The sequence below is a fragment of the Panicum hallii genome, chromosome 7 (assembly GCF_002211085.1).
Source record: "Panicum hallii strain FIL2 chromosome 7, PHallii_v3.1, whole genome shotgun sequence".
NCBI classification, from domain to species: Eukaryota; Viridiplantae; Streptophyta; class Magnoliopsida; order Poales; family Poaceae; genus Panicum; species Panicum hallii.
In genome coordinates this window covers 46658146-46672398 of record NC_038048.1, presented here as the reverse complement: position 1 = coordinate 46672398, position 14253 = coordinate 46658146, and the positions used below count along the sequence as shown (strand labels likewise).

The 14253-nt window shown below is 47.5% G+C and overlaps 3 protein-coding genes and 1 long non-coding RNA gene across 11 annotated transcripts; 3 read left to right on the top strand and 1 right to left on the bottom strand.

Moving 5' to 3' along the window:
* Nucleotides 1–226: 226 nt before the first annotated feature.
* LOC112899207 (ubiquitin carboxyl-terminal hydrolase 3-like) lies at nucleotides 227–3212 on the top strand. Its single transcript, XM_025967585.1, has 9 exons — nucleotides 227–387; nucleotides 473–604; nucleotides 1216–1260; nucleotides 1382–1496; nucleotides 1606–1664; nucleotides 1759–1833; nucleotides 2431–2479; nucleotides 2567–2643; nucleotides 2897–3212. Exons 1-9 carry the CDS (start codon nucleotides 295–297, stop codon nucleotides 3002–3004), a joined length of 753 nt encoding a protein of 250 aa, XP_025823370.1. The 5' UTR covers nucleotides 227–294; the 3' UTR covers nucleotides 3005–3212.
* A 947-nt stretch (nucleotides 3213–4159) lies between these two features.
* LOC112899205 (flavanone 3-dioxygenase 3-like) lies at nucleotides 4160–6267 on the top strand. Of its 3 annotated transcripts, none has more exons than XM_025967583.1 (5): nucleotides 4160–4416; nucleotides 4514–4603; nucleotides 4689–4823; nucleotides 5064–5302; nucleotides 5394–6267. In XM_025967583.1, exons 2-5 carry the CDS (start codon nucleotides 4553–4555, stop codon nucleotides 5971–5973), a joined length of 1005 nt encoding a protein of 334 aa, XP_025823368.1. In that variant the 5' UTR covers nucleotides 4160–4416; nucleotides 4514–4552; the 3' UTR covers nucleotides 5974–6267. The 3 variants fall into 3 exon arrangements, with proteins under 3 accessions (XP_025823368.1, XP_025823367.1, XP_025823366.1); XM_025967582.1 differs by having other exon boundaries at nucleotides 4330–4603; nucleotides 5394–5471; nucleotides 5559–6267; XM_025967581.1 differs by having other exon boundaries at nucleotides 4330–4603.
* A 2154-nt stretch (nucleotides 6268–8421) lies between these two features.
* Nucleotides 8422–13120, bottom strand: LOC112899208. 6 transcript variants are annotated; one of them, XR_003230014.1, is made up of 6 exons: nucleotides 12710–13120; nucleotides 11461–12499; nucleotides 10349–10788; nucleotides 9906–10169; nucleotides 9509–9752; nucleotides 8422–9417 (listed from the first exon to the last, which is right to left on the bottom strand). It is a non-coding gene; the product is annotated as an uncharacterized LOC112899208 (long non-coding RNA). The 6 variants fall into 6 exon arrangements; XR_003230016.1 differs by having other exon boundaries at nucleotides 8432–9417; nucleotides 11461–11661; nucleotides 12710–13108; XR_003230013.1 differs by having other exon boundaries at nucleotides 8432–9417; nucleotides 11461–13104.
* Nucleotides 9488–11452, top strand: LOC112899206 (flavanone 3-dioxygenase 3-like). The gene is made up of 3 exons (XM_025967584.1): nucleotides 9488–9663; nucleotides 9926–10164; nucleotides 10255–11452. Exons 1-3 carry the CDS (start codon nucleotides 9490–9492, stop codon nucleotides 10829–10831), a joined length of 990 nt encoding a protein of 329 aa, XP_025823369.1. The 5' UTR covers nucleotides 9488–9489; the 3' UTR covers nucleotides 10832–11452.
* Nucleotides 13121–14253: the final 1133 nt, after the last annotated feature.

The following is a 14253-nucleotide window of genomic DNA, read 5'->3' as shown; positions in this document are numbered from 1 at the left end:
AATACAGTCCGGCCCAGTCCTGGATTCGCAGCCGCCCCCCTGCTGGGGCCAAGATCAAGCCGGTTGGTTGGCACTACTAGTTTACTGCTCAAAAGGCCCCATGTCGTGCAATGGGTCATTAGATTCCTTATCATGACCTGCAATTAACAAATGGTGAATATGGGCCGAAATAGCACAGATTACGATGGCTCCAAGACTCAAGCCCAACGGATACAAGGCGCGGCACGCATTCGGCCCATTCAAGACCCGTGAGCCCACACGTACGCTCTCCGCCGTGCGCAAACACAGCCAGCCATGGCGCTGCCGTCGTCCCCCGCCGCGTCGGCTCCGGCCTCCGCCGGCGAGCGGTGGCCGCCGCTGGAGTCGAGCCCCGAAGTTTTCAACCAGGTACGTCTCCTCTGCCTGCATCCGTGGCCACCAATTTGATGGTCTCGCTCTCGCCTCCATGACCTCGTTGCGGCCGCGATCGCAGTTCATGTGGTCGCTGGGCGTCCCGGAGGAAGAGGCGGAGTTCCACGACGTGTACGGGCTCGACGCCGACGCGTTGGATATGGTGCCCCATCCTGTGCTCGCCGTTACTCTCTGCTTCCCTGATCCGCCCCAGGTACGCTGGACATTTTTCCTCCCCGAATCAGGAGAGGCACATCAAACATGCTTATTTCCCTCGCGATTTTGGGGAAATTAGGGCTCCAATCCGTTTGTTCACCCAGACCAGTGCCAGCATGAGCAGTTTCCGGATTACTCATCATCACCATTGGCAAAGTCCCAAACCAGTGCGGAGTGTCAACAGTAACTTGGGGGTGGAGGGGGTGGGGGGGTGGGGACGGACTCTAGTTGCAGAAACGGAAGCGCAAGCAATGGTGCTGCATTGAGGCAACACCTCTTGTTGGAGTGCAGTCGCCTGATTAGTGATTAGTCACCAAGCCTCACTATAACTTGTGCTATATAAGCATATAACCCTCAGATAATATCACCGTGACTGCTGGCAGTCTTGGCACGGCACACTTAGTGATGACTAATGAGTACACAAACAAGTTTTCCCAAGATGTGTGTGCAACAAAACTCATCTGAATACGGATGTAATGTTTTGTTGTTGTATAGAGATGTATTAATTTTTTATGTGGACTGTGCATAATTTTGCTTTGCTTTTTCTGACTTTCTGAGCTAGTAGGCAAGTTCAGTCTTCTGTTGAAATGCACTCTTGTTCCACTGCAGGATGCAAGTTACCCTTCAGACCTACTCTTATCTTATGGAGAGAAGGTGAGCGATTCTGTTCCTTGTGGATGCCACTTTTCTTCATATCATGGCAAACTCCAGATGGTTTGCATAAACCAGTGCTTTTCCCTTTATTGCTCATATTTGTTTCATACCTCTTGTGTAGCAGGAAACATGGGATCAGGTTTACTTCATTAAGCAGATTGAATCATTGGGAAATGCTTGTGGAACTATCGCTTTAATCCACGCTGTTGGAAATTCATCTTCAGAAATTAATTTAGGTTACTTCAGACGACTATATGTAGCATGACAAATTCTTTATAAGTACTTGGTATCTCTCTTGTTCTCCCCCTTGTTTCTGAAATGAAGAACTTGTCTGGTCCATTGTAGTGGAGAATTCATGCTTGGACGTGTTCTTCAAATCAACTGCAAGCATGGACCCATACGAGGTTCTTGTTTGTTTCGTCAGAATCTGTGCTCATTTCCAGGTTACTTTGATCAATCTTACAGTTTTTTCTTTATACCGCATGCCATGCTTTTCAGCGTGCTTTGTTTCTTGAGAAGGACGATGCCATGGCGAAGGCTCACTCATTGGCCGCCAGTGCTGGTGTCACGGAGGTACTGTGGTACTAGTTTCATTGTGTATGTGAACTGGGGTTGAAACTTGAAACTGGGAAACATTAAAAGAGCAGATATCCTCTGCAATCAGCATATAGGGGTATATACAGTTATACAGTTCTGTGATCCTTGAAACCTTCTTTTTCATGTGTTATGTTAGTATAATTTTAAATTTCTGACTGCTGTGTGGGACAGAAAAAGTGACTGTGAGCTTAACCCTGCCATTTTAGTTTATAGATAAAGTATTTTTTTATATGTAGGTGTATATTTTATTAAAGAGAAAAAGGAACCAAGGACAAAATCAACTCCACCCCTTAACAGTTTACATAAATGCCACTGGGGCACTGACTCAAAAATATAAACAATCCGTATAGAAGAAGTATTGTCATGATTATTGTCACTCTAAGTCGAAGATAAATAAACAAGTTTGTACTTTATACACATATGCTTACAGTTTGTACTTTGTACATGTTGTGCTTATCAACAGGTTTGACATTGAGTTTTTAAGAAGTAAAGAAAGAAAATAAGCCAGATGTTTTCTCTGATTTATTTCGTTGCCATTCTTTGTTGATAATGACTTTGGTCCCTTTTTGCCAGTTCTGTGATGTTGTGGAAGAGCACTACATTTGTTTTGTGGCTGTCAATGGTAAGGGCGTAAGGCCAAACTTTTTAACATCCATTTTCCACTTTTTCATGTATTTGCACGTCAAAAAGGAACTCAATTGATTTGTAGGAACACTTACTGAGCTTGATGGAATGAAGGATGGACCTATAAAGCATGGCTCATCTTCTTCTAAAAGTTTACTGCAGGTATTGCAAGTTTAGTTTCTGTTTCCACATCCTGTTGCATTTCCTTAAATTGGGTGCTCCTTTACTATGGTTCCTTAAATCATGGTTGACTCAAAACTTTGCATATGTGATCCATTTATTGTTAGATTAGAGGTTAAATAAATCTGAACATACAAAATAGATAACATAAACTCATGGCTGTCATGTTGGTCATTAGAATTTGCAATTATATGTTTCCTGCCTGCAATAATAACTGTATACTGTACTGTACCAGGATGCTGTACCTGTCATTGAGGGTATCATGCGCAACATTCCTGATTCCATCAGCTTCAATGTCATGGTGCTATCAAGAAAGCAAAATAATGCTGGTACCACTTCTTAAGCCAGTGACTGGTGGAAAACATGGATTGAGAAGAATGCGATTAAATGAATAGGTGTTTGGGATCGAGCTGCTATGAAATTAACTTTCTCCTTGCACCATCTTAAAGGTACCATTTTAGATGAACTCTGTCAAATTTCTGTTTGTAGCAACATTTTACTCTAATTGGCAGTTAACGGTGAATGCAAGTGGCTCTCAGTTATCTTCTAAATTGAGTTATTTTCGTGATGCTTTTGATATCAGAGCTAGTCGCTATGCTTTTAGAAGTTCGTAGAAGCCTTGTTTTAGCATGAGTGCGTGACTCTGTTCATTGTTAGTTTTATCAAGGCATCTGAAACAGTCCAAACTTAGCTTGTGAGCCCGAGTATCGTGTATCCTTACTTTGGTTTGAATTCTGCAAAGTACTAAAACTTTAGACATAGATGAGGCCTCAGCCTCCACCAGTTGTCACCTCTTTTAGTGGGAGCAAGTTCAGCATCCTTGGTAGATCCCTAGTAACTTGCCGTAGACTTTTGTCAGCTAATAACCGATCCAAACTGTCCTTTAACCTATAGCTGAGGCTCCAAGCAACCAAGACCAAAGCAAAATCCCAAATACATAGCCTGTTAATAAACATCCACCCATGTGTGATGAAGATCACTATAATCATCGTCTCCAAGGTACGGTATGCATTTCATTCGTGCTTGAAGATCTCCACAATCATGGTCTCATCCGTGCTTGAGAATATTGAACCTGGATAGATATAAGAGTTTTTTTTTTCTGCACCAGCGATCAATGCAGTGCATCCGGCCCATCTCAACACATGCGATTAGAGAGCACGGGGCCAGTGGTCATGATCATCTATTCATCTGGCCCAGTTGCCACTGTACCATTGAACCAGGTCAGCCACTAGCGCAACAAGGGTTGCGTGTGCTGCAGTACTGAAATGTTTTCCGTTATTATATACTACTCCGTAAAATATATACTAAAAGGTCTCCAGTTCAGTTGTCCTGCAGATGCCAAAAGGCATGACTAAAGTCACCCCAAAAAAGCGCAGTTTTGTCAGCTTCAGCAGCCAAATCCGGAAATCCCTCTGTGTGACTGATAATGCCCCTCTTGCCTCTGATTTGGCTCTTGGTGCCAACCCTGCAAGAAAACAAGCATTATCTGGGAGGGGAGACTAGTCCACATGAGCTGAGCCACACATGGCAACAATGGCACCTAAATGCAAGACGGCAAGAGGGATGTACCCGGCACCAACTTGGCACAAACAAACAGGCACAGCTGGTGAGCACTACCGAAACCAAGGGAACCATCTGAGCCTCGAAGAAGAAGATCTCCTCCATCTGGACAGACGACGAGGCTTCTGTGGCCTGCTCCTGGACTGGATCACTCACAAATGTGCAGTGGATTAGCGCAGTCTTGATTCACAAAAGGTTCTGCACGCTGGCCAGTCCTGCAATGTGGATGCCTCGTGTGCTTTTCTCCTCTCTCTTCACTCGCATGCTTTTTCTCTGCTCTCTTTGGCTGCAGATTCAGCAATCAGCAGGGCCTATAAATACCACCCTTGGAATGCACATTTTCTGTACCGGAAACACAAACACTTCAAAGAAGAGCATTAGAGTACGTATTGTCAACCTGTTAGTCTGGAGTTTCAGGGCGAGCCCCAGCCTGCTTCTGACCAACATACATGGCAAGCCACCTGCAGCTGCCAAGAGGCTCATGGCTGTCGCCGCATGCGTTGCCCGAGATCAACATTGACCGGCTGAGGATGGGTGAGGCAATGAGGAAGCTTGTCATCCAGGAGATTGCGCTGGCATGCCGCGAGCAGGGATGCTTCCAGGTTTGTGCAAGCTGCTTGTTGTTGCTCTGTCCTCCTAAACACTTGGCGCTGGCAATGGCACTGAACTCCAGCTGCACTTGGAAGAAAACTACGATGCACGTGCACTTCAGATGGCATTTTACTGGTTACAATGACTGTTAAAAAGAAAATTAGTATTGATCAAGGAACAAAAAAACACATGCAGCAGAAAATTCAGATGGCCGGATGTCGAGGCTGATGCCATTTTACTGACACTGACAGGTGGTAAATCATGGCATAAGCAAGTCTGTCATGAAGGGCGCCCTCAAAGCTGCCTCGGAGTTCTTTAAACTTTCCAAGGAGCATAAAGAGAAGTTTGTGTCAGCTGACGTCCAACAACCTATCAGATATGACATGAGCTCAAGGGACGGGATCAGCACGGCCAGATCACTCCTGAAGCACTATGCTAATCCCCTGGAAGATTGGGTCCAATTCTGGCCAATAAACCCACCAACATACAGGTAATCTGCAGAATTCTTTCACTGCAGCATATCTTAGTCTGCCATCTAGTCTAGTGGCCTATTTTTTTTTTCAAAAAAAAATTCTTACTAGGAAGAAGATGGGGGATTATGCTGCTGAGATACAAGGAGTGTCGATGCAACTTATGGAAGCAATTTTTGAAGGTCTCGGGTTAGGACCACTGTACCTCCAAGAAAAACTTGAGAATGCAGTGCAGTTCCTAGCCTTGAATAACTATCCACAATTTTCACACTGCAGTGACAAGGTCGGATTGGCTTTTCATTCCGATTATGGTTTCATAACCATCCTTCTGCAGAGCTCCGCAGGGCTTGAAGTCATGCACCATGAAGACGACACCTGGATAGCGGTCCCTGCGATCCCTGGGGCTCTCCACGTCCATATCGGGGACAACCTGGAAGTTTTGAGCAATGGACAGCTCGAGTCTCTTGTCCACCGGGCCATTCTAAATCCTGATGAATCACGAATTTCTATTGCCAGCATCCATGGTCTCTCCATGGATGAAAAGGTCCACTGTGCCAAGGAGCTGGTCGATGAGGAGCACCCGGAAATGTACAAGGAAAGCAGCTTCCAGGAATCCCTTGACTTCCTGCCGTCTAACATGAACAATTATAAGAGGTTTGTTGAGAGCCTCAAGATTGACAGAGATGAATAACAAAACACGTAGTTCTGCTGCACCAGAACATATCTAAATTGCATTCTTCAGAAAAGAGAGTAAACTATCTAAGACATATTTTAGGTATCTTCAACTGCATCTTCAAGGAGTATCTATATGATGCAATGCTGCTACATGTTCATAAATCATAATATAGAAAACACAGTTGCTGCAGATATGCACTGTGAAGCTCCTCTCCTCATTGATCTCCACTAGTGAGGATTGTACATATTTACCATCATGTTGTGTACCTTTGTATCTATTGGTAATTCAGTATACATACGAGTATATATATGGTTAACAGTAGTGAGAAGTTTGGGAGTATTGTACCAGACTTATGGTAGAGCTCGATAGAACTGTAGCAAGGTTGACTTTTTATCCCTTTATGATTCATAGCTGCGTGTCCCTTTCATAAAAAAGGAGGATCAAGGGAATCCTGCAAAGCGTTTCAGGTAGTTTGTTTGGTCTTAGACTATGTGTCCGTCAATGCAATCGCGTATGAGTTTCGAGATGTGGTCAGAATTATTGGCCGACAAGCCAAAGTGAAAGGCGTAAAACGCTATTACTAGAAAAGGGAAAAGAAAGATGTAAAGAGAAGTATAATGGTACAAGGCACATACAAAGGTCATTTTCAGGCAGTTTCCATATGCCAGTAGTTCAGGACAGGGATGTCTGTCTGACTGTCTGTCTGTTTCAGTAGAAAAAAAATTCAACGAAGCTGGTGAATAGTGGCTGCAGAAAATTCAACAGAATTTGGAAGCAGAAACTGGGAGGCAAGCTGCCGGTGCCGGACTACATGGGTGAGAAAAGAGGAGGGGAACCGTTGGTCTTGGTCACACTTTCCATTTCTGGCCACGGCAAGGCAATGTGGTGTGAGCCAAAGAGTTGGCCTTGTGCAATTTCTGTCCGAAGCACACGTGGGTCGGCGCCGGTGATCCAAACAGTTGGCTCTAGCCCGAAAGGAATAGGGAGGTGGTGAGGACTGACGAGAAGAAGATGCAGCTAGAGCTAAGGCAGTGGAAGCAACTTACCTCCATTTCCTGAATTTCCTGGCCGTGAGGCCCGTGACCGAGGCTGGGGCGGCTGCTCCGGCCTTCCTCCTCTCCCTGTGATCGGACTCGGACTCTTGCCATTTATACTTGTCGGCAGATCGAGCCGCGCTGGGGCAGGCAGCCGGGCAGGGCGCTGGAATGTGTGGGTGGGGGGCATCGCGCACGGGCAGCGGCCCCAGCGGGTAGGGGGAACGAACGCGGAGCGGACAGCGGAGAAGCCGAGGGGACGGACGTGTCCGGGCTTCCAGGACAGGACTCCAGCCGCGCCCTCGCGGCTTGCCGATCTGAAACGAGGACGATGCGTCCCGCCCGCGGACGCGGAACAGAACAGAGCAAAGGGGATGATGATGCATCTCACCTCACCAGCGGCGGGCGGGCGGGCAGGCAGGTTCTGCTCCCCACGCCGAGCCCAGGATCCTGGAGTGCAACAGGGCCAGGAAGGAACCAGCTACTCTGCTGGGATCCTCTCTCTCTTCTCTTCCCATCTCTGCTCTGCCCATGTCTTTCATGAGATTCCAGAAACCAACCTCGCCTACCCTTGGGAGGGCTTGCATCGCATTGGGATGGACATGCCATGCCATGCCAAAAGGGAGATGTGATTGAGCACGCACTCTTCAGCGATTGACTTGGCGGTTAGTACAAGCTTCTCGTTAGCTTTCTGATTTTTAAAGCAAATGATCCTTACACCACCGCATTTGTTCTCGGTTCTCACCCTGCCATCCGCCCAGTAGCCACTAGCACCATGGACGCCCGGAAAAAGAGCAATTCTGGAGGGTAGCGGCGACATGCATCATCCTCAGCATCAGCAGGTGACTTGAATCGTGAGCCCCTCCTGATCCGTTCATCCCCGCGCCAGGTTCATCCGTCCCACAACCATCCAAGACCACCTTATCCTATCAGGAAGAGAAGCCATTTGCCATGCCTACCCCGCGTGGAGGGGTGCACGGAACACAACGGCCATTAACAAACATATTTCACCTGTCGGCCCTCTTGCATCGCATGATTGATCTACTGATTGGTTACATGATCCCTAATAAGGCACGCACATACGTACGGAAGATGCAACAACAAAAGTGAAGGATGGAGGGAGTAGGACCTAACCACTTTTATGACTGCAATCTGATTGGATGCCAGTGGATCTCTGATGTTTCTCGTATTGTATCGAACACTGTGTTTTCTTTAATGGGGTTGGACATGAATAGCAGTAGACATTGTGTTCTTCCTTTCGTACTCTCTCGAAAGAGCGGAAAAATATGCAACGCAAAACTATTATGTAGGGTAATTAATTATCGCTTTGGTACCAGGCGTTTGGTCAGCTACTTTTCTTGTGATATATGTGTTGCAAAATAGAGATACTAATTCAATTTCAGAAAACATGTACCGGCAATGATTGTTGTACAACAAAGTTATCTAAATTTTTATTATTTCAATATCCAATCAGAGTACAAGATGCTCCACACCACCCTGATATTAATGTCAAATTAAAAGCATAAGCTGGTAAGCACATCACAGTGCACACCCACCGCTGGTCCAACAAAACTTATTGGTTCCATCCTGATAGCACAACCATTTCAGTCTCAGAGAATTTTTCCGAGTCCTAAAGAAATGCCCTTTGATCATCTGCTACAGCTCCAAAAATGCCAAGTTCTTCTTTTCTTATAAAAAAAATAATGCCAAGTTGCCAACTGACTCGTGCGACAAGAGGCGCGTGCCGCAGCGCCCAAAAAGATCTCCAGTCACGCAATCCACAGAAATAGTTTCGTTGTGCCCTGCCGCCTCTGACAAAAAGCCTGGGCTGTGTCGATGGATGTCCCTCCCCCAAAAGAGCCCTTTTGTCAGCATACAGATACAGCAGCCGAAACCGGAAACCTCTCCAGCCCCAGACCGGGCCGGCGCCCCAACTTGCCGTGGATTCGGCGTCCACCGCCGCAGCCCCGCGGCAAAAACAAAGCATTATCTGGGGTCCGGTCCGCATCGGCCACACACGAATTGGCCAAGCAACTAGCAAGAGGGATGAATGTGCCCGGCCGCAACTTGGCGCGGGAACAGCAGAAAAATGGTCACAGCTGGTGACCACTCCCGAAGCCAAGCGATAGGAACCGAAGCGATCTGCCTCTTGGGGGGAAGATCTTGTTCACCTGGACGGGCACGCGCGCGCGCGCAGAGTGGATGCCGCGGCCTGCTCCTGGACCGAATCTTCTGAAAGCCTTGTATCATCCAGGGCGCTCAAAAGTCTTCGTACAAGGTATTTGCCCAGGCTTTGTTGCACAGCACAGTGGCCGGCAGCTGTACCACTCCGTGTCAGCTCCTGGCCTCCTGCTTTTAGCTGCAGAGCCGGTAGGGCCTATAAATACAGCTCCTGGCATGCAGCACCTGCTTCACTGCAACACACCTGCACTTAGAAGACGAGGCATTAGAGCACACGAGATTCTTCAGCTGTTGGTCTCTCGGTTGAGGACGAGGCATGCCCCCCTGCTTCTTACCAGCATCCATGGCAAGCCAGGTTGGGCAGCTGCCGCCGGCGTCGTCGTGGCCACTGCCCGTGATCAACCTTGGCAGGCTCAGCAAGGACCCGGCCACGCGGGCGCTTGCCATCCAGGACATGGCGCGCGCGTGCCGCAAGCAGGGATGCTTCGAGGTTAGTGACTTATAGTGTCTGCTGCTTTCTTGCTGCTCCTTATTCTCCGACACTTGTTTGCTGACAATGAACGTTGAACTCACCCTGCACTGCATGATCGGTAACACAAGGTTACAACACACGTGCAAAGCGCAACTCATGCTGGCCCAACCTCACCAACTTAATTATCAATGGCATTTTAAACGAAGAAACTACATGCCAACATATTTCAGATGCTTTAATGTCATTGTCAATGCTGATACCTCTGTACTGATGCTGCCAGGTGGTAAACCATGGTGTCAGCAAATCCATCATGAAGGGCGCCCTTGAAGCCGCCTCGGAGTTTTTTGAAACTTCACCGGAGTACAAAGAGTTGTTCGCATCGACCGACATCCGACGGCCTATCAGGTATGACACGAGTTCGAGGGACGGGATCAGCAAAGCCAGGTCATTCCTAAAGCACTACGCCAACCCTCTGGAAGACTGGGTACAGTACTGGCCAATGCAACCGCCAACGTATAGGTAACCTGCAGAAATCCTTCACGTCATCAGAACAATGAATGTAATGCACTGCCACCAGCTATACTAACGTTGTTTCTTTAATGACACCAGGAAGAAGATGGGGGACTATGCTGTTGAACTACAGAGAGTGTCAATGCAACTCATGGATGCTATTCTCCAGGGTCTAGGACTAGAACCACTGTACCTGCAAGAAAAACTTGAGAATGGAATGCAGTTCCTTGCATTGAACAACTACCCACAATTTTCACATCAAGGTGACAAGGTTGGATTGGCTGCCCATTCCGATTATGGCTTCCTCACCATCCTGCTGCAGAGCTCCCCAGGACTTGAAGTGATGCCCCATGACGAGAACACCTGGACGGCTGTCCCTGTAGTCCCTGGGGCCCTCCACGTCCATATTGGGGATCACCTGGAAGTCTTGAGCAATGGTCAGATCAAGTCCCTTGTCCATCGAGCCGTACTCAATCCTGATGAAGCAAGAATTTCTATTGCCAGCATTCATGGTCTCCCCATGGATGAAAAGGTTCGCTGTGCTGAGGAACTGGTTGATGAGGAGCACCCAGAAATGTACAGGGAAAGTAGCTTCCAGGACTTCCTCGACTTCCTACCATCAAATATCAACAACTACAAGAGATTTGTTGAGAGCCTCAAGATCGACAGAGCTTAAAAAGAAAACATTGGTTTCTGCTGCATCAGAACATAGCTAAATGGCATTCCTCAGATAAGACTGTAAGCTAGATGAAACAAAATTTGGGTGTTTTTAAACTGGGTATTGTAACAAGGAGGGATTTCTATGCGGTTCAGCAGTCCCACATGTGATCAGTTCCTATTTGAAGATACAGATTCATATAGCAAACACAATTGGTGCTGATATGTTCTACAGAGCTCCGCCCTTCAAGTGATATCAGTTTGATGCCTCTCTAGAAGTTGAGTCTAGTTCTACATTCTTAATACTACAAATGATCATTTAATTATGGCTTAATGCTTGAGGACCAGCCTATATTTACTGTCGTGCTGTACCATATATGTACCTCCTACTACTACAGCACCAGCAGTGTATATGTAGTTAGTAATCGGTGTGGATAACAGGATAAGCTATTCAATCAATAGAGCTGCACCCGGGCTCAGCCTGGCTGCATCCGGCTGGACAGAGGTGTGATTAGCAAGATTCCCCTTTTCTGTCTTTGGGGAAATGCACAGCTGCATGTCTTTCATTAAAAGGAGGATCAAAGGAACCTTGCTAGGCTTTTCAGGTTGTTGGTCTCACACTATCAGTTAAATAAGTATAATAATTACCGTGTGAGATGTGCTGCCCATCGTATCAATAAATTATAGCATGAAGACTATGATTTCCTTTGTTCCTTGAAAAAGAGAACTATGTCGAGAACTTGAGAGTTGGAGACCCATGAAAATATTGACCGGATGCAACCCAAGTGTATGTGCTTGTCTTTTCGGTCAGCACTATTGGCCGACAAAGCAAAAGTGGTAGATGTAAACCTAAGAAAAAAGGAAGTGAATGATGCAAAGAGAAAGAGAGGTACAATGGTACAAGGCATATAGAAGGGTCATTTTCCTCCAGTCCCTATCAGCCAATAATTCAAGACAAATAGGTCTATTTAAGTTGCAGAAACTCAACAAAAGCTGCTCTGTTGCAGCTGCAGGGAAAAAATCAGCAAATGATTTTGAAGGCACATCAAAAGTTTCGATTGAATCACCGTTCTTGGTTAAAAATAATATGAGTACTGATGAAGTGTGGATTTTATTTTTCAGATCCAGGATAAGCCCAACTTGTATTGATAGCGATAGCCACAGTTTTATGGAGACACCAGCTAACCATAGTAGTACGACTCGAAGTGCCGATGAATGCCATTAAGACAACAACTTGATGGATGTAAATACAAAAGATAAGAAATGAAGGGAGGCGTCTAGCAGTTCTGACAAAATAACACCGCCCTGTTCTTGACAAAGTGGCACCCATTGAAATCTGATATTCATTTGGGTACTACTTTTTTGAACTTTCCATTATTACTAATATAGGAATTAAACAGTTATTCTCGGCTATAGAATAAAGGGCTGTCTATGTATCTTTGGATCGAAAATTCAAGCCATGATTTTGCCATCTTATATATTCCTATCTTGTTTCTGATGGCCTTAACGAGAATGAAGAGACTTAAAACAAGTCTAACTGACACCAATTCGACAGATAAGCATGAAAAGTATAAGTCAAGACAGGGATAGCAGAAACACTTTATCATTGTCTTCAAAAAGTGTACTTTCTTTTGACGAGCAAAAACATTTTTAGCACACGTGGCCCACGCGCGTGTTGCAAAGTGGCCTGCTGCAATTCGTGCATGCTAAGAGTGTGTCCACAGGTGCAGTGCAGAACTGAGTGGGGCAAAACAAAGCTGGATGAACTACACGCCCCAATCCGACCCCGTATTGAATCCCCGGGAAAGAAGAAATTATGCATAGGGCAATCAAGGAATGGTATAGAAAAGAAGGGTTCAAGCCGTAAGTGGAGAAAGTGGGGGGATGGCTGACTGACCTTTGCTGCCAGTACGCCAAGGCGGGTGGGGTGGGGGTTCGGGCGATCAGCTGCCGCGGCGGCGCCGGCGGCGTGCCCTCTCCCGATCTTCTCCGACTCCGAGAACGAGCGCCCTCCTCACTTTGGGCACCGGGCTTCGCAGTTTTATACGCGTCCTCCTCATGGCTCTCCGGCGTCCCGCCTGCTATCCGGGCAGGGGCAGGGCAGGGGCTGGAATCTGGGAGGGGTTGGGTGGATAGCTCAACGCGGAGGGATCGGAGAGACGTTCGAGCCGTGGCGGCGACCGGCGGGCGGGGCGGGGGCACGTGTGGCTGCCTCGCGCCTCCAGCTCCAGGGAGCCCAGGTCCGCCACGACTCCACGGCGGTTACGGGAAGAAAATATCCCGAGTACCCCAGGGTCGATCTGACCTCAGCTTCTCGTCGGTCGTCGTCTCAGGGTCTTGACATCCCAGATTGCCAGGGGTGAATCTCACCTGACATCCCGTTTCCCGTAGTAGAGCAGGTTCTGATCCTCCACCTGTCTTGGTTGGAGGCCAACTCCAGCTTGCCATTGGAGTGCTGTCCTGCAGGCAAGATCCCAGCTAGGCTAGTTCCAACATATAATATCTATAACAAATGTCTATGCTGTTACGTCACCAAGATACCATCTAAAGAAACTACAGCTCCAACCATTTAATTTCTTCACATGAACCATAAATAATTTTTTACTCCTCCTCTCTTATCACCTTGTTCCCCGGAATCCTGTCTTCCTCTACCCATCGCTCTCGCATGGTGATGACTCGACGGCCAGGACTGAGACCGGCACAGCGGTCAGCGGCCACGCGAGCACGAGGGGTGGCGCGACGTGGATGGCACCCTGGTCGGCCCTCGGCATCGAGAACGGCTTCGGCGTGTGGTGCGGGGGCTTCGGAGTGGCTCGCGGGCGCCGGCGACGCGAGGGCTTCGCGCGGCCCCGCAACGGCGAGCTAGCTGCTTCTACTACTGCCACCATCTCAGCCAGTGCGGGCGGTCGACCGTGCCGCGGGATTATTTAAGCTTCATGCAAGGAGAACGGGACTCCGTGACGGCCTAACTAGGCATGCGTCGTGGAGGCAGCATGGTTTTAGATCGCCGGGCTAACACGTTTAGCGGCAGACGTTACGGTGTTTTACGGGCTATAACCGCTATTTAGTGGGTTATACCGATTTTAGCGGGCTAGATACCATAGCGGCTGTCCTTTCTAGCAGTTATAGCCGACTATTTATAATCTTGAGATGTAGGTGTGTCTGTGTGGAGATACTTGGTGAGCGAGATGGCTGCCTCTTAATTCCTCTTGGTCTTGTGCTATAAGTTTGGTTGATTTCTCATCGTACTTGGAGTTCTTCGGTGGATTTCATGCTCTCGCTTTGCTTGTTGCAGGTGGATTTGAAAAGGAAAATCTTACTAAGATGCAGCCTCCTGTTGTTTGCAGAAGTCATGCTCGCTGGTACTGACTCTCTTCTTACCCTCGTATGCTAGATTTGAGCCGTGGCCATCGCTGCAAGTGCAAGGCGAGGCTGTGGTGG